The 20,480-nt window shown below is 35.2% G+C and overlaps 1 protein-coding gene across 1 annotated transcript in view; it reads right to left on the bottom strand.

Annotated features, from left to right (window-relative positions):
* The window catches only part of SCAF11 (SR-related CTD associated factor 11), a 57,858-nt gene that overhangs the window by 6,282 nt on the left and 31,096 nt on the right, over positions 1-20,480 (bottom strand). Inside the window, 8 exon segments of the mRNA XM_032493260.1 lie at positions 19-2,721; positions 3,352-3,458; positions 5,220-5,321; positions 6,263-6,372; positions 6,510-6,568; positions 11,312-11,373; positions 13,828-13,928; positions 16,515-16,592. Of these exon segments, the coding sequence (XP_032349151.1) occupies positions 19-2,721; positions 3,352-3,458; positions 5,220-5,321; positions 6,263-6,372; positions 6,510-6,568; positions 11,312-11,373; positions 13,828-13,928; positions 16,515-16,592 (3,322 nt within the window).

Genomic DNA, 20,480 nt, shown 5'->3' with positions numbered 1-20,480 from the left:
ATAAACACAGTATGTTACCCTGCTCGGTTGTTTCCTCTTCTTGTCTCATCCATCCAGACTGCGGACCTGAAGAATTCCTCCCTCGCCGTGAGTAATAGTTCTGTACATCTGCTGGCAGAGTCTTTCTCACGGCCCAACTAGACGCAGATGTCCACCCGGATCTATCGGCCGGTGTATCAAATGAGAACTCTTGCTCACTTTTCCGTTTATAGGGCTGCTGTTCCGCAAACTTGAAAGAGTCATTCCCTGAACTATTTGAATTCCCTGAGAGGGGTTTTCGGTTCTGCCACCTGTTTTCATTCTGATCTGTGTAGGCAAAGCCACCTCTGTACGTGCCTCTGCCGCGGTTCCCTCTACCACGGTTAGACATCCAACCCGAACCAAAGTTTTTATTCCAAGAATTCCCTGAATTTTCACTTCTGTTTTCTTCCCAATGAGACTCTTTTAACTTTTCTGGATTTCTGGTCCTCGGATCAGGCCCAGAATTTATTTTTTCTGTTACCCAACTGGGACAGTCATTTCTACGTTTGTCAGCAGAATTTGAATCATCAGCATCTGAACTGATGTCATTTTTTTCTTTCCTTGTATTTTCATTCTGTTTCTCTGGGTCATTCTTTCTGTATCGATCATTTCCTCGTGGACATCTCCAACCATCATTTGACCATCTTTCCTTCCATCGAGGAGAATAACTGTCTCTGTCATTTCTACCAAATGATGAACTCTTACTTTTTGTTCTAGATCTCGAGGGTGACCGAGAACGTGATCTGGACCGAGACCACCTTCTGGTTCTCCTTTCTCGGTCTCGATCTCTCCTTGGCCCATCTCTGTCACTTTCTCTTTCTCTGCTCCGGGACCTGGATTTTTCTCTTGGGGAGGAATCCTTCACTCTTGACTGAGATCTTCTGTTCTCTCTAGAGGTGTCTCTTTTGGGGGAGAGTGATTCAGACCTTTTGCCTTCCCTGGTGCTCTCTCTTTTTGGAGATCGAGACTGAGATCGCCTCCTCTCTCTCGCACTGTCCTTTTTTGGAGACTGAGAACGAGATTTTCTCCGTCCTCTTGCAGGTTCCTTCTTGGGAGATGGTGATCGAGACTTCCTGCTGTCTTTTCCAGTTTCTCGTTTGGGAGATGGAGACTGAGACCGCTTCTTTTCTCGTGCAGTGTCTTTGCTGGGAGACCATGTTGTAGATGGAGAATGAAATCTCGATCTTCTAGTACGAGGCTTTCTGACTTTATCTATCGTATCTAAAGGGCTTTCAGACGGTTGAGATACAGTTTCAACCTTTTCATTTGCAGGATCAGAAGACGACCTATTCTTTGGGAAACTGTGCTCTACAGACTTTTCATTCCACTGTTTAGCATCAGCAGTTACAGATGGCTCAATTTCAGATTCATTCTGGTCACTGCAAAATGAATCACATTCCATAGGTATCATTTCATTATTGTCCTCACCAAAACGCTTCTGAATCTGTTCAACGTGTGTTTTAGGCAATTCTGTAGATCTGGGATGTTCAACCAGAGATTCAGTCATTTCTTCTAAAGACTTGTCTAATTTGGTGTTAAGATTATTTTTTAATAAATTATTTTCAGAGTCTTGAATACTGTTGGAAATTTCATTCCCTGAAGTACCGCACGCTGCAGTTGTTTCTGCACCTTCATCTTCCACATGCGCCAGCAGATGAACCTCGGAGCTTCCAGCAGGTTCTCTGTCCACCGTGTGTGTAATTCCACCCTCAGAAGATTCCGATTTGGGGCTGTCAACAAGCTGTTCTGTTTTTACTGTGGAATCTTTAGGATCAATAATTTCTACGACAGGACGCTCCACAACTTTTTCTTCACTGACCACTGCCTGTGCATTCTCAGGTAGCTCACCCAGGCTCGATCTAGGCTGGTGTCCCTCAGTTTCAGACCCTGAATACGTAGAATCACTTGGAGGGGGATCTGTACACGTATCCGCTTTTACCTCTGATTCTGAAGGTCCAGCTATTTGGTCTTGATTTTCCGATGGATCACCCCCTTTTTCAGAAATATTTTTAGAAATCTCACTTTCCAGACATAGAACATTAGCCTTTATACCTGTATTCTCAACTTTTTGATCTTCCTCCTCCTGTCCAGCGAGCACGGGAGGATCCTGGGTACCAGACTCAGAATATGAAGATTCCCCTCTTTCCTCTGTACCTTGGGTCTCAGGACATTCCGCACTTCCTTCTAATGGCTCACTGCAACTTCTCAAGCCATCAGCAGGCTCATTTTCTACATTCATCTGCACAGTGTTACTGCTTTCTCCGTCAGACTGGTGCTCTGTCTCTAACACAGGTGGTACGTCAGATCCTGCTACTTCCTCATCTGCTGAATCACTGGAAGATGATTTTTCAGGGGGAGGTACAGAGCTCCGAGGTTTCTTTTTCAGTAAAGGTAGTTTTCTCCCTCTTCTTATGGACTTCCGTTTGGGAGCCTGTCTTGTTTGCTTTTCTGACCCGGCTGAAGAGGAAACACTTACAGAGGGATTACTGTCATCTGGGGGATCACACCCAGAACTATTTGATACTGGGGATCTCTGAGACTGACTGACTGGTTCAGCTCTCGTGCTACGTGTCGATCTCCTCGTAGGAGCTGTTGCTGCAGGTTTCCGTCTTGAGCCTCTGGTGTTTGAGGTACCGGAAGTCTGCTTCTTCTCTTCCCCTTCTTGTGTGTGTGCTAATGCACACCCCTGACAAGAAGTGCCTAAGAACACATGTTTCAAAAAGAAGTAAAAAGTAAGTGCATGTTTCAATAAATGGTAATAGTTCGGCTTCAGCTTATTTTAGCATAAAACAGACATCTATAACAGGGTGAAACAAAATATGCTTGTGAATCAAATTACAAATAAATGCATAGCTACTAACATCTGAGTAATATCTTCTTAATGCTAATGAAATGAGTTACCACAAGATTTGAATCCATATGGACAATTTTACAGGGGAAAAAAAAAGAAAACATGTTTGGTCTGGTAACTGCCATTTGCTTTATGAATTGCTATTACCTGGGCAAAAGCAAGAGACAACAAGCTACAGATAGTAAAGACTCAAGTTATTTGTTTATAACTAATGTATGTTACTTTTAAAGATCTGTGGTTTAGACACTGAAGCCCTAAACAGAAGGGGGACTTCTAATCAGTTCCTCAAAGATGTGAAGTTGTAATTTTCTAGTTGGAACAATTTTAAAATCAGGTTACTATACAAATATTTACAGAAATATCTAGGACTTACTACCTATACCTTAGTTTACGGCTTTTCTAAGTCATCAACACATACTTTTTATGAGACTGAAAGAAGCTAATATTTTTAAAACTAGAAAAAATTTCAAAAGCTTTACCAAAGTTTTCTAAAGATATGGTACTTGTTGGGAAAATAGTTCTTGGCAACACAGAAGAGATGAGAGGAAGGACTTCTGTTCCAATATTCCAGGGTATAAAACCAATTCTGAAAAATCAAAACAAAATAAAGACATTTCTGTTTAAATGGTTTAAAAAATAAAACCATCAACTTAAAAGTATTAATTTTCTAAATCAGGTTAGTAACATTAAAATATAAAGTACTTAAATTATTTTTTGCCAAACAGCTAAGAATGTACATCCAAGGTTACTCATTGTTCAAAAGTAGCTACCAATTGGCTGCAAAATACAAAAACAAACAAAAAAACCTCTTAAAAGCATGTTTTTCAATAAATTAATAGCAAAGGGAGAGCAAGGGTGACTTAATGTATAATAATTGTTTCTCATTTAAATAAGTTAATGCAGTATTTTGTCAAGAATCTTTTTAGCTTTTCTTTTTTTCCACCATTCTAAAAAATATTAATTTGGATACTAAAAAGTACAGATAAATAAAATACCCAAATGAAACAGATTTTAAGTGCACAGTGTGATGACTTCTGACCAATGTACATACCTGTATAACCACAACCCAAACAAGATACAGAACATTTCCACCACCCCAGAAAGCACCTTCAGGACCTTGCACCCTACTCTATTTCCAGGCAACCAAAGAGATAATTTAGTCAAGTTAATCAAATCAAGGTTTTATAGAAATCAGCGAAGTCGAAGGGGAGTCAGTCCATACGTAAATAAACACTCAACAAAACTGAGAGTAAAACTGTATCACTGGGATTTTGAAGCACAGCGTATCACAGATGGTATCACATTTTTGGATAGGTTTCTCTACGTTTTATAACATAGATCAGGGCCAAAAATATCAAAATAAATACATTTTTTAAAAGGAGAAAAACACACCTGATTCTACTACTAAAAGCCCTCAATCTCAGGATGAGGGCTCGTCAAAGTTCCCAGGGTCCCTACGGACTTCCTAAGACCCCAGCGTTTCTGCACTCACACCTAATCCACGCTCAGCTGCTTCTTTCTTTGATTCATATTTGCTCAGTTCAGTTCTCCTAACAAAAGACTATCTCATCCAGTCCAAGGTGAGATTCTGGAGTAGGAGGAAAGAAGCTTGAAGAACAATGTGCAACTGCACGTGTACAAAAACGTGTAACTCTAAGAAAAGATTTCACAGTATACGTATCTGGGACTTTCTAGTTTTACTTACTTATTTTCACTGTCATTCCTAGAGGGTGAAGACCCTATGCAAAACTGTATTACAGTGATATATAAAAGTTTCAGTATGTTGTAGGGATGAATATAAAATTCTGGCAAGGACCTTGATCTTTACATAGCAGCTTGATTTAAACATGCATCATGTACCTAGCAATGTGCTAAGTAACAGCTTTAGGACTTAAACTAAGAAAAAAGCTACAGTATAGGAAATCATGAATTCCAGGGCAGACCACGGACTTGATCAAACATTTCAAGAACATTTTGGAGAGGGTACGTGTTATGATAAAAGCAGTGCTCCAGCTAACAGCACACAGGGAAGGTGGGAATGGACGAAAAAAAAAAGAGGAAGGATGAAAGATCTGAAAGCTATTACTAATAATGAGTCTTATCATTTAGGTGCTCTCCCTTTTAAATGAATCAAATATCTACATTTATTAAACAATAAAGAAAAGATTCTTTACTTTTCAAGGGGTTCTTTAAATAAGGGCTTTTCATTAAGCATTGGAAACACCAAAGTTTAATTTGAACAAAACGTGCTTAGAAACATGACCACTGAACATGACACCTCTGCCCTTCACTATTAAGGACCCCTTGCACTGCACGCGGGCACGAAAACACTTCAGCAACCTTTTACCTTCCAACTCCAGGTGACGCATCAGGAAACCACGACAATTCCAGTTCCTCTCTCTTCTGCCTAATCAATGCACCGATTTCATTGACTTCTATAAATTCTGTACTAAAAGATAAATTTTAGACCCTCATCAGAATTCCAAAAATTTAAGTGCTGAGTAACAATTTGGGTTACATCATGAATACTGGAAGTTTTCTTATCTAGCATTATAAATCACATAAAAAAGTTTTTAATTTAAACACTTTCAACATGAACTCATCCCTAAAGTAACTAAAATTTTTATATTACAAATCAAAACTGCATTTATCTGATTCATAAAAATAACACTTGAATTTCTATCTTAAGTGACAGAATTTCCAAAAGTCAGTTCAGACTAACGCTTATTATTGAGAGAACAAAGCAACACCATTGCTGTCCCATGAACCAAAGTTCCCGCAGAAATCCTAGGTGTGATGGTTTGCCATCTGAAACTAAGCATAATGCAAAAGAAGAAGACAAAGGAAGGCATGGTTATTACTGTAACTAAAAATGGGTATGGTTCAGCTTTTCAAAAAGCTACTCAGATGTAACTGTTTTCTTTGGTAACTTGCCAACCCCTAAAATTAAATCACAGTCTTAATCTGTCCTGCTCATTCAACCAACTCCATGTGATTTTAAAACCCCAACTTAATCTTCAAATTCCATAAATATCTACTTAGATTAGTATCTCTATGCCAGTCACTATGGACTCAAAGATGACTGTATCTACTCTGAACAGGTTCTGCTTTACCATCCCCATCATTTAACAATTAGCCTACTTCTCTGTCACATAAAAAACTTGTGCACAACAACTTTATTATTAATGAAAACGAAGCCCACTAGCATAAGCAGTCATTGCCTGAGAGAGAGGCACAAAACAACAGGTTTTTCTTTGCTTATTTTCCAAAATAAACAAAAATGAAAAACAAGGTGGGCTTTCACAGTTTGTTGAGCCAAGTTTAAATATCTAGGAAAAAATATAATAATTAACAAATAAAAAGCACAAGTTAAAAGTAGAAAATACTAACCAGTAAGCTGTACAGTTAAGAGAAGATTCTCCAGTGTGACTACTAGAAGAAAAGAGATTGGAGAAAACATTCCTGAAGCACCGATCTGTACACTGATTTGATCTTCGAGGCTAGAAAAGTAAAAAGAGGCTAGTGAAACAGCGAACCAAACCCTCCGTAACAGGCAGGTAACATTTAAGTATTTTGATATACCTGAGGCACTAGAGTCATGTACTGAACAATCATATTTTTCTTTATTTCAACAAACCTTATTCGTCTTTATTACTGCATTTTTCTTTCCTTCCATTTCACTGTTTTTAGAGATTCCTGTACAAAGACACAAAAATATCTTGCCTTAATTTTTATTTTAAAAGATTGTAAACCAGTACCGATACTGGTATATTGACAAAAAGTTAAAAAATGTAGAAAAGTTGCATTTAAAATAATAGTACTTGCATTTATATAATTTTCCAAATGCTAGTTTTATCTTGTTGAGCCACAGAAACAAGGGAAGTAAGAGGCCACAGTAGAGAAAACTAGCAAAGCAAGTAAAACTGCTACGCTCAGAACCTACGTATTAAAGTTCTAGTCAATATTTTCTGGTGCCTTGTGCAAACTTAAACCACCCTGTATCAAAAAGAATATAAATACAAATTACTTAATATCAATAATGCACTTAATATATCCTTTCCAGCCATGACCTAAACAACGGGTATTGTTGACTCACCCCAAGCAGGAGCTGACGAGGGGAACAGGGGCCATCAGCCCTTGTCAATTATAAATTACCATTTAAGGATTGTCACCAACTAAAAGTACCCTCCCCTCCTCCTCAAACGTTATAGAATTAGGAAAAGTAGAAGCATTGATTAAAACAGCTCCCTGTTAACAGCAGTGTTTTGGGCTGTCTTGCTTACAGCACTTTTTTGGCTTACCTGTCCCATCTGAAAATTTATTTCTAGGTTAAGAAGATAAAGGATGAACAGTTTCTGCTAACCACAAAAATTGTGTTAACATCTTTATAGAGCCCTCCTCTTAGTTCTTTACCATCAAGCCCGTGTTAACGGTCACCGCTACCCGTCATCTATCAACACACTTGCTGCCTGCGGTGAACGCTGCTGGCACTGCCACTGCTCTTTCCTCCCATCTCTGGGAAAAGTCTACAGTGCAAGTGACGATGGGTCTTCCGACCTACAGCCCTGCTGGTTTCACAAAGGCCCTACTAGCTTTGTTCAGAATACATCAACCTGCCTAACTGGGAGGCCTGTTTCCTGCTATTGCAAGATCGTAAGTCTTCGGGGTTTCTTCTGTCCGTCCAGTGGGAAATAGCCTATTTTCTACTTAACAGCTCACTAATTTCCTTTTAAGTTCCCATACAACAGCTGTTTAGTTTCATGCTATTATCCAGCCTTCACACATGTCCCACCCAGAACTGTTGTAACAACTGTCAATTGACACTGGGGAGAGGGGTGCTGGCTTAGTTCCAGGAACTTATATTCTTACCCTTCAATGTATACTTCAAAGTTGGTACTGATTTTTTAAAAGTGCTTAAAGAAGCCAGGAATAAAAATGTGTGCTAGGTACTGCCACATTCCTAGAAATAGCCATTTCCTGCAGCGAGACCGAGAATTCCTGTGTTGTAGCTACAGTGTTTTTTATGCCCCGAGGGTGCTGGGTTGTGCCATTCACTCAATACTGCTATAATGAGTGTGTACTGTTTACACAGCATTCCTTCACTTGGAAGCCTATGTCAGGAAGCAACCACTACATGAAATGCTCTCTGAGAAGAACTGTTAGTTTTCTGGCCAATGCTAAGTATGAAAACCTAGTTCAAAAGCTATTTCACATATTTCTGGGTAACTCTCAGGTAATATCTGAGCAGTTCCAATGGTGGATTCGTCTAAACTGCGGTTTCCTGGAGACCACTTCACAAGTTCACTCTCCTAAACTATCCTTTGGACAGCGGTGATATGCCTTTTCATTTAATTTTTATCAAAGTAATGCATGTACATTAAGAAGTCAAACAGCACTTCTAGACTTGTAAAGAAAAGCCACGGAAATCCCCACTCTTGATTTCAGCTCCACCAAACCACCCATCAAATCCTTCAGCCGTGTCCTCTAGTATTTACCTCTTTATTTCTAAGGAAGCTTATTCTACTCTATCTCGATTTTTTGCTTCAGATGTTTTCCTATATTTTTTTTACTATAGAAGATAAAGACTTGTTTCTTATACCACTGCCCTGCCTACCTCCCTTGCTCCTCCACCCTAATGTTCTTTTGATGTGTCAACAGGATGTAAGCAATATTACATTACTCTGACTATAAAAACATGACTCACAGCTGAACCATATCATGAATTAGATTACTTTTCTTGCACAACTTCTTGCTTTTCCTAGGGTTAATACGTGCTTTGTTTTCTTTTTTCCTTTTTTCCATATATTATCTATCACTGATTTAGCTAACTGCCACAAAAGTATACACGTCCTCTTAATACACTCACATACATACACTCGTTCATCAAGTTTGCTCCCTACTCTCTTGGAAATACTTTTCCTTTGTCCTGCTCCAATCTAAATGGGAAACTCTCTAAAAGCTACTGTTCAGCTGCCATTCTGGGGCTGTTCTATCCTCTTGAGAATCCCCTGTATCTTCTTCCTGGGTTGGAACTCATTTTCTGAACCTCACATCATTCCTTTGCTTATTTTCTCATTCAGTGAAGCATACATATCCTCCAGTATAATCATGAGAAAGGATGCATGAGAATGTATTTCTGAGCTCTTATGTATTTGAGAATGTCTTTATTCTGCTCTAACACCTGATTGATGGTTTAGTAAGGAATAAAATTTTCTAGGTTAGTAATTATTTTCCCCAGAACTTCCAAGGGAGGGCTCCACTACTCCACCTATTGTTGTTCAGAACATTCTTTTATACATGGTCTATCTTCTCTCTCTAGAAGCTCTTCAAACCTTATCTGCAGAGTTCTAGAATTTTATGATGCACTTAGTATATGTAGTTCTTTCTTCATTTACTAGGTATTAAGTTAATTCCTTTATCTGGATACTTTATTATTCTGGGAAGTTTTTTGGTTTTTTTTTTTTTTTTTTTTTTTGTACTTTTCTTGTTAACTTTTTGCCGTTTGTTGTTCTTTTCTGAGATTTCAGTATTCAGTACTGGACCTCATGGACTAATATCCTATTATCTCTTTGACTTCTGCCCCACTTTCTGAGATTTCTCAGCTCATCTTCTATTCCTGTTCAGTTTTTAAAATTTCTGCAATAATATTTTTAATTTCCAAAAGCTTTCTTAGTCTTTTCTTATTTCACTGATGAAATATCCCTTCTCTTATCTCTAAGGATATTTTATACATGGTCTATATTCTCTCTCTAGAAGCTCTTCACTCATTAATACAGATGTAATGTACATGATAAATATAATTAACACTGTTGTGCATTATACATGAAAGTTGTTGAGAGTAAACCCTAAGAGTTCTCATCATAAGCAAAAAAATGTTTTTCTATTTCTTTAATGTTGTATCTATATGAGATGATGGATGGTCACTAAACTCACTGTGGTAATCACTTTGTGATGTATGTAAGTCAAATCATTATGCTGTGCACTTTGAACATATAGTGCTGTATGTCAATTTTACCTCAATAAATTGGAAGGAAAAAAATTAGCTGTTCAATACTAAACTGACTTAGGACATCCACTAAAAACTTGTTTAGTATTTCATATTCTGAATAATAAAACAAACTCTCAAATCCAAATGAATCATACTCTTATTGATGGCCTTCACTAGACTGAAGTGTGACAGGTTTAAGATTTGCTTATGTTCCTCTCTAAAAGTCAGTCCAGGCAGGAGATATGTACTTAAAGAAAATTACAATAGTCTTAAAACTAGGATTCTCATAGTGAGAGCAGGCCAAATTATCTAGAGAAAACCTGTAACATCGTTTACTCTTCCTCAGTACTAAATTTCATATCAGATCCTAGAGTTACCAAAAAAAACAAAAGAGGGGCGGGAAATGCTAATCTACAGCACTGACATAGAAAAACAAGTAAGTTCTGATATCTGAAGTTCTTTAATTAAAGAAGAGTGCTTATCTAATCATTATAAATGCCTTTTAAAACAGTTTCACTCTACTAAATTATCAAAGAGAGACATTTATTAATCTGTAAGTCTGGTACATCTATAAACCTGAGAGATCTTATTAATTAAAATTAAAAAAAAAAAACAAGCAACAACCAAACTTGGTATTCACAATATATAAAAAGTGAAGTTGATTATTATGTATTTTTAAGAACAATGAATTCATTAATTCTATCTATAAATAGAAATTTATTGCAACCTAGCCTGGAAAATAAATGCTCACCTCTCCCTGCCTGCAAATGGCTCATAGTAAGTTGTTCTTTGGAACAAGAATAAACAGCCTGAGCTCCAAAGAGGAGTCCCAAAGCACTACAGTGCCATTTTTCTCAGGTCCTGCTGCAAAGCTTTCCTGTATTAGAGAACCATATGCTAAACAACAACAAAAGACAGGCATATTTAACAGCTCATATAAGATAAATACATAAGAGATGCTTTATTTCCAAATAAAGTTTCAAATTAAAAGTGTGGCTAAAAGCCAAGCCACAACTACCTCTGGAACTGTGAATTAACTTCTCACTGTCACAGACTTCCCTTGTTACTGCTTACAGTTATTGGCCCACGAGGTATTTTATCTTATTTCCGCTAAGGACTTCTGCACTAATGAGTGGAGTAAGACCACGACGTAGGTTGCTAACTACCAAGTAACTGGAAAACACGTCTTTCTCCTTTTCCTTCCCAGTATTCATGCACACACTCACACCCACTCTCCCCTTCTCTCCCTCCAAGGTGAGCATAAAAAAAAAAGGGCAGGGAACAGTATAAATGACTCCATGAAAGCAGTTTATGTAGGACTGAATATAACATGTAGAGCTCAGTAGAGTTCTGTGCACGACTATTTTCTAAGCCAAAATAGTAAGAACTTTGGCTCAAGCATTAAAATAAGAAACAAAAAAGGCAGAACACATAAATAAAAAGTCACTTACTACACATCATCTTCAAGTCATAAAGTTTTGCACTTAACAGATCTTCTCTTATGACTTTTTTTCTGTAAACAACAAGAGATGAAATAAGAGAAAACTGTCACTTTGCTCATTGACTTTCAATCCACTGCCCACTAAAATGAAAGCTATTATGCACTGAGTTTTAAATTTTAGCAAAGAAAGCATGATTAGTTGGACTCCCCACGTAGCTGCCACTCTCTACTCCAATGACTGCAATGGAGACTCACTACCAACAGGCAACAGTACCGCAATCCCTGTCTCTGGAACTGGTGGAAAGTCTCAGAAAGACAGGAGTTTTATGGCTTTGAAAGGGAGAGGCAACACCAAATGGATTATCTTCTGAATGCTGGAGAAATGATGCATATGCCTGATAGACATAAGACTGAATGAGAGGAATTCTAAAACCATCCAAAAGACCCCCAAAAGAACGTATGGCAAATATCTAATAGCTGACAGATTTTCCTTCATGGGAGGAATTATTAAGGGTCTGACTTGGTGGGGAAGAACAAATTATTATGTTGCATCTGTTATTTCCCTACACCACCCCTCTAGTACAAATCCTTGAGAAAAACAGTTAAGCCTGTGGACAGTCTCAGCTCCGTTGGACCTACTGGATGATCCTGTTGCAGGTGGCCACTGCACTCTCAGCAAAAGCCAAGGGAATTGGGTAATTCTGAAAAAGCACAAAAATACTTGTCTATGACATTGTCATAGCCAGGGAACAGGAGCTGAATCAAGACTGAAGCTACTAGGGAAAGATATTTCCTCATTACACCTGAGGGAAATGTGCTATTTACTATGTAAATATAAATGTAAGAATCAAAGCTAATGCAGATATAGTTAAAAGAAACTAAATAAAAATTGCTCTACTGTAGTTATTAACTTGGCTTTATGAGTGGGCTCTTGAACTGAGTGAATCCCTTAACATCTACTAAGTTTTGTTTCTAAGTATGTTTTATGACATGTTTTTCAGACAGAAGTTGTCTATAGCTTTCTTCAGATTCTCAAGGAAGTCCATAACTTCCCAGAAGTTAAGATCTAAAGAGCTACATTGTTATAAATTAGTGGCATGATTCAATAAATCTCAAGGACTACTGTCAATTGTTTTGGTAACTAATAAATTTACTCTCTTAAGAAATAAGTACTCTGATGAAATGTACTAATGAATAATAGATTTTAATTATAAATTTGACAAAATATTAACTTAAGAATACAACTTTTGGTATAGTTATACAATTGGATACTTCTCAGCCATAAAAAAGAAAAAAAAGCCATTTGCAGCAACATAGATCGACCTAGAGATTGTTATTCTAAGTGAAGTAAGCCAGAAAGAGAAAGAAAAATACCATAGGATATCACTCAAATGTGGAATCTAAAAAAAAAATAAAAGAAAAAGAAAAAAAAAAAAGGACACTATGAACTCATCTACAAAACAGAAACAGACTCACAGACATAGTAAACAATCTCATGGTTACCAGGGAAAGGGGGTGGGAAGGGATAAATTTAGGAGTTTGAGATTTGCAAATGTTAGCCACTATATATAAAAATAGATTAAAAAACAAGTTTCTTCTGTATAGTACAGGGAATTATATTCAATATCATGTAATAACCTTTAATGAAAAAGAGTATATAAACGAATATATGTATGTATATGCATGACTGGACATTGTACTATACACCAGAAATTGACACACTGTAACTGACTGCACTTCAATTAAAAAAGTAAAACAATAAAATAAAAAAGAATACAACTTTTGGACAGCTCTAAACATATTTCAGATCAGAAAGGGCTTAAATTTTAAATGTACTATAACAAGTTATTTTAAGTATTAATTATAAATTAATTTCCAGTATACTACTAACTCAATCCAAATATATGTTAATACCTGTTAAACTTGACTATAAAGTATTTCTAGGCAATTACGTTTTAATAATAGCAGTTAAAAAACCAAATAAAAACATGTTTAAAACAATTTTAAACATAAACATTTGTTATAGAAGGTAGCAAGCACCTGCTACAACACAAATAAGCAAATGAGAAAGATAATTAGTTTCAGTTACAGCTGTCTCATGAAGAGTGTTGTGCTATATCATTACTTTCTACTTTGTGTCCATAAATACTAGAACAGTTACTCAAAATGCAGGCTGTGCACCAAAGCTTATATAACCGTATTAGTTTGTGATATGTACAAAAATGAATAAGCATTCAGAAAATTTTACAGAAATTTTATACTACTGTACCATTTTTATTTTATAAAACTATCAATCTAAAACAAATTAGGACAAAATTAAATAATTCATCAACGATAGAGGTCAAATTATAGTCTCAGATTTCAGCTGGTCCTTCCTGAAATTATCAAGTGTGTGCTTTAAAGAAGTAATTAAATACATTTAAGCCTCACATCGTTTTTTTTTAAAGTACTTTTTTTTTTTTGTTTTTCACTAGGTATCTTCTGATTCTACACAGTTGGATTCTACTTCTAAAGTTCATCACTAACCTCATACAGCTTTTAGAATTTTCCTGACAGGAGAGCTGTTTCTTAAAAGAGCTTTCATTTTTCCTGTCTTTTGTTTCTCTCGACTGTCTCTTTACTTGAACCTGTGAGAAAAGCAAAATCATCTAGTTAGAATAATTTAGCATCACAAATGATAATCGATACATTCTCCCTTGAAAGGAGAAAAAAATTAAGGAAAGAAAATTGTCTGAATGAAAGTGTAGCCCAAATACATATGCTTATTAATTAAAGCATGCTAAACTATAAACTTAGTAAGTGTGCTAAGGTCTGGGGAAATAAAACAGTAAGAGAAAGGCATCTAAACAGATTAAGAGAAATGTAAAGCACAAATCTTTGTATACATGTAGAACTGAGAGATTAACTTTATCTGAGGATATCAGAGAAAACTTTAATGAGCAGATGATTTATGAGTTGGTCTTAAAGAATTAGTAGGAATTTGTCTAAGGAAAAAATGGAGGGAACACAGGTATAAGAAACAGTGAGAAGCCAATGCAGATGGAGAAGAAAAAATTAACAGGATAGGAAGCTGATGTAATGTATTAGGACCAGACTGTAAAGGGTCTTGAATAATAAAATAATTCTATAGGAATCAGAAAATAAGTGGAGTTTTAAAAGTAAGTGAATGAGATGATCAAACCTGTTTTCTTTGGCAGTGATAAGGAGAGACTATAAAAGCCAGGAAACTGGAAGAAAGTTCTTTTAACAGTGTGGATCTATACTGCATGAGACAATAGTCACTAGCCACATACTATTAAGCCTGTGAAATGTGGCTCGTTTAAATTGAGATGTACTTGTAAATATAAAATACACACTGGATTTCAACAAAAGCAACAAAAGATAAAATCTTGTAATAATAATTCTTCTAAAATATTACATGTTGAAATAATACATCAGACATGTTGGATTAAATAAAATAATTCATTTTAATTGTTTCCTTTTGCTCTTTTAATGTGGTTACTAAAAATACTATACTACAGAGTGGTTTGTAGTATATTTCTATTGGCAAAACTGGTCTAGATGACAGCATGAGGGCCTGCAAAGAGGTAACAGCAGAAGAATGAAGAAGGAACAAACTTAAGACATTGTGCAGAAGAAATACACAAAGATAAGGGGGAGAAAAAAACAGAAAACCCCAGATGTTTCTGATCTGTGTAACTGGGATTGTGGTACCATTAATAACTGGGGATGGGGGAAACGGCCGGGAATGAGATGAGTTCGGGTTTGTTAATGTTTGGATTGCTTTGATATTCTAGATAGAGATGTCCAACAAGTGGTTGAAAATACAAGAAACTATAGATGTCTTCAAGTTTAACTGTAAAGGGAAAAGGATAATAAAGATTCAAAAGAAGTAAAAGGTTAAAGGAAGATATTAAGAGTATGTGGATAATACCACATAAGAAATACCTTTTAAGTTTGACAAAATTAGGTTAACACTGCCCCAACTTTTAATTTAAGTAACATACAAACGCTATTAAATGAAACATAAACTTTTATTCCAAGCAACAGAACAAAACTCACATGAAACAACAGAAACAAAATTTTACAGGAAAATATCTTTGGAAGCTAGTTCATGCTGATGAATCCTCAGAAACATAATATATATAGTTTGGAAAATCGACAACATGCCTTTCAGAGAAGCCATGCTTTAATTTTAATACCACACACACATATAATATTTTATCTTTTCTCCAACATATAGCCTAGTATGCATAGATGTCCAGAGTTATACAATTATAACAGGCAAAATCTTTTACATATGTCATTTTATTTGAATTGTAGTCTTGTTTGTACCTTATGTCATGGAGGCTTATCCGGAAAAAACATATCAATACAAATTTATAAACATCTACATGAAGGACATCTAATACTTAAATCATTGCATGTTGCTTCCATATCCCTTCCTACTCAAAGACGGCAACCAAGCTGTTGGAGCCGCTTGGGAAGACTGTTTTTCCCATCAGTGGTATCATATATGCATGCATTTAGGATTCTCATTTTTAGCTGTGTATCATTCCTGCCTTGTTAGTGATACATCAAGAAATCTCTTCCTCATACATTTTACTTAACTACTTATTCTTTTTTCTCTTTTCACCTTTTATTCATTAACTCAGGAATATGCTCGTATTTCTTTTTCCTTCTTTTATTTGTGAGCCAAAAATAAATGTGAATACAAATCATAATCATGGTTCATAATGAAGGTAACATCAGTGTGATGTGTGCATCTCAAGGATGTGACTAGGATTAAGTATTACAATAAAAGTACTTAACAAAAGAGAAGTCATCTGCCCATGCCAACCTTGAAACTCTATGACAAAGTCCCTCTCAAGATCTCCACAAACCCCCTTACTCTTCTCCAATTTAATTCACTTTCCTTAAAGCAGCAGCATTTAAGAACAAAGACACCAATATATTTAAATTTTTTTGTTTAATTTTCAACATTGTATGTTTCTCATGAAAACATAATTTTCAGATACTCTGAACTTAAGTTTTTGTGGGGGTTGGTCTTTGGATCTAATATTTCATTCAAACATTTTTTCAACGGAAATGAAATGCATTAAGCGTAAATTTGAACAATTCACAAATAATATTTAAATCGGAAATCTACTAAAGCCAAATCATCTCAACTATGTTTAGACAGTTCATTTTGCAAAATAAAATCTCAGCCTTACCTTAACACAGCCTTCCAAAGCACTGAATTTAAACACTGACTGGAAAGGTTTTCGGTCAATAGGACATGAAGCCAGTGTCTGAAAAATGATTACAAATTATAACTTTACAAGTGTTTCTTTAGACTAGATCAAAATGAAACCATAACAAACACATTTACAGTAAGTTTTTCACCGGAACATGAAACAACAGAGAAGTAATTTTTTTCTTCTTTCAAAGATAAAGGTGAAAGACTTTCCACCTGTGTCATGCCACAGAGTAATAAATATCTTAATTTTTAAAATTCAAACATTTCCTGAGCACTTACTGTCTGCTAAATCAGTAGAATACAGAGTGAGCAACAGAGATAAGATCTTTGTTATCAATATAATACCTATTAAGACCTGCTGCACCGCTGAGACCTACAGGCATAATGAAAGGAAAGCTGGGCTGGAATCACAAGCTCTGTGAGCACCTGGGTGACCCTGAGCTGTAAAAGGAATGGCTTGGACAGGTCTCTTACAGATTTTTGTTCTATTACTTAATATTATCCCCTCAGATTATTTTGGATATGCAATTGCACCAGCAATAAAAAAAGTTTTAGATATAAAGAAAAGGAAGGATTCCTCCACTGCTCCCTGAGCCATGTAGGTACCCCCTCCAGAAGTAGTTTTTTACATATCCTTTTGGAGATACTCAGTGCTTATGCATACGTGTATCTTTAAATATAAAATACAGTATAATTAATTCAGTTGCTGAACTGAATCTTGTTTTTACTCTTAATTATATACCTTAGGTTGGTTTATATTACTATTTCATAGTTACCCCATTCCTAACAGCATGGTATGTCATAAGTTTTAATTTACATTTCCTTTATATGAGTAAGGTTGAAAATATTTTCATATTTAAGGGCTCTTTGAAGTTCATTTTCTTTAAACTGTCTATTCATGCCTTTGCCTAACTTTTTTATTAGGTTGCTGACCTTTTTCAAACTGAATCAGAGACTTACTTTCCAGATTAAGAAAAATTGTTCTTTGGTCACTCTGTGACTCTAAATCAACTTTATCTTGATATAAATGTATTACCTGTACTCTCACAAGTAACGTGCATCAACTATAATTAAGAGTTTCTCGGATAATACTATTAAATGTTTGTACAGGAACAGGTTCATATTACTTAAGTAATTTAAGTAGAATATGTTGTCCACTAGGTTAGTTCTGTAGCCTATGAAGAACATACCAAAAGGTGATGTTTTAATACCTATGGTTATAAAAGTAAAACAGGATTCTAATAATTTAACAGAAATAATCTAAAAACAAGACAATAATGGAATTTTGATAAATTATCTTATATTCTCTATTGAAAAAATGTGATTTTTGGCTTTCTGGACTCTGGCACATATCAAGATATGCTTATGGCAGGACAGGTAGAACAGACTATGTGTGGTCCTTTGATCATATAATACATTTTCACAATGCCTGTGAGTCATTTTGGGAGCAGCCAAAATACAAATTGAGCTACTTTTTACTACTCTGCTACAAAGTGATTTTTCTTTTCCTAAGTAGGTAGGCCTTGATAAAAATGCTTTACACCATATCTGAATTAGAAAATGTGACCTTACTATATTATCGTTTCAGACTGGCAGAAGCCAGCTCAGCTTACTTCCAAGTACTATGGATTTAGGATGCTGTTACTTTCCCTACAGAAAACCTGACCTTAAGAAGCTTTGCTACAAGTAGCAACAAAGCTGTCCACATCTTTTTAATGCCTTGCAAATAGCAATTCTAGTTCAAACAACTCGACATAACTATGTGATTGTTTACATTAACATTTACCACATGAAATTTCTTAGACTAGAGGTTGTATGAACACAACATTTATAATTCAAAAGAATTCAAAAAATGGAAACTTTCATGTATTTATTTACCAAAGTTTTAAAATATATTTTTATTCCTATTTTAAAGGTAAATTTAGATAAACATTCTTTAAAAAGATAAAACAATAATAAAATTTGTTTCCTTCAATGTTTTTTAAAAAAACTATTGATAGATGTATAAGGACTCTGGATTTACTGTCTATTTTCATAACTTGTCCTTGTATATAACCTTGAGCAAATTACATAGCCTTTCTTTGTCTTAGTTATCTCATTTGTGAAACTGTGGACAGTAAGAATCTGAAGCTTAATTATAGGAATTAATGGCATATGCTAAGTATTGTGTAAACTCTTCCACACATCAACTGGCTTCACTGCACTAAAAGTAAAATAGCTTGGTTCACTAACAAAAAGATAACTCACAATAAGATGTATACATACATGTGAGAGACGTGAGTTCTTAATGACTTTTTGTTGGAATTTTCAAAGTTCATGACACATATGGAAATTAAAGTATTTCATGTTATTATATCTATTTCGAGTTGTAACACTTACTAAGATCCAAAGAAAGCCACTGTGTTCAAAAAATTTATTCTATATCAGATGCACTGAATCTTTCAAAAACTTCTAAATTACACAATCTCATCTTCTTCTTTATTAAATCTCCTCTGCTGACATCAGCTAAATGGCACTCCTTTCTTTACCATCTTCAAACTGACAGAGTTTTTAACCTGAGCCATTCCATTTTGATCTGTTTCAGATAATAGGGTTCTGAGTAAGATTTTGCTTTTGTTCTTTTTTCCTTAAGCATGGATTTGTCTTAGGTTTCATCTGAGGAAAGGGTTCCACTGCTATTTCAAAAACAAAAAGAAAACAGGGGGGAAAAAGTTGTAGTTGAAAAACCACTGCTATATATTATGATAATCCGTATATACTTTTATCTCCCAAAGATAATCCAGTTAACACTAGAAAATAAGTTAACAGATTTTCTTTGGCTCAGGCTTAGCCATCAGAAAAATTTCTTAAAGCCAAGTTATCCTCCCCAGTTAAAAAAGCCTAGGTCAGAAAACAAGCTACCTGTAGACAAAATAATTTTGCTATGGCTATTAAGAAATGATATCCATTTCTGACCTTAGAACAGTTTAGCAGAGGATTTCAAAGGGGAAATGGAAAAGAAATTCAATTATCCTGAGTTAAGCCTTCACAGCATACTTCAATAAATTTATAGTGACTAAAGAAGAATTTAATGAAAAAGAAATCAAAACAGATTTTAACAATTAAATGGATCTTTAATTTTTTTCGTTAATGTATATACTGGAAGAAAAACATAAGGCTACTTTACATGAGCACATGCCAAAGTTCAAGGACACCATTATTAATAGGTACTAAAGAATAAAATTATATATCACATGATGATCAAACAGCTTTAATAGAAAAGTTTTAACAAGTAGGTTTTTAAAAATGGTTTCCATTGGCCTAATTTTAAGGCATTCCTAAGGATTCTTCACCCTTATAGTCCAGCAAATATCCACTAAGAAAATCTCAAAGGTATGTATTTTAATCTTAGTTTGCAGAGTTTGTGTCACTAAAATAATTAATTTAGCTTTTAAGTTGTGTGGTCTTAAAAATTCACATTTAAAAGTAAAGTTGAAAAACTTTAACGAATATACTTAATTCTGCTTAAAAATGTACTTTTAGTTTTGAAGAAAATTATCCTAAATTTTATTTTCCTTGTATACAACAAAAATAAATACCTCTTGGTTATTCACCATTTTGTTTCCTTACATACAACAATACCCATCAATTACTCATCTATTTAAAGCAACAATGACTTTCATTTCAATAATTTTTAAAGTATCTAATTTAATTAGTATCATAACCGAAGTAATCCAATATCATCATTCAACTTTGTGATACAGCTACAAAATTAACAGAATTTGATCACTACTTTACAATGTAATGTGTATTTAAAACAGAGCATGTATTTCACTGTGAATGCTCTGCGCTAAGGTTACACAAGGTTATATAAATTAAGGAGGCAGTTTTCATAGAAAAAAATAATCTTCCTAGTGATGTCAGTAAAACATACCCTAGTGTTCTGGAGCGTTGTAAATTC

Source organism: Camelus ferus, chromosome 12, assembly GCF_009834535.1.
Source record: "Camelus ferus isolate YT-003-E chromosome 12, BCGSAC_Cfer_1.0, whole genome shotgun sequence".
NCBI classification, from domain to species: Eukaryota; Metazoa; Chordata; class Mammalia; order Artiodactyla; family Camelidae; genus Camelus; species Camelus ferus.
Note: the sequence above shows the minus strand (reverse complement) of the source record. Positions and strands in the feature narration are given on the sequence as shown.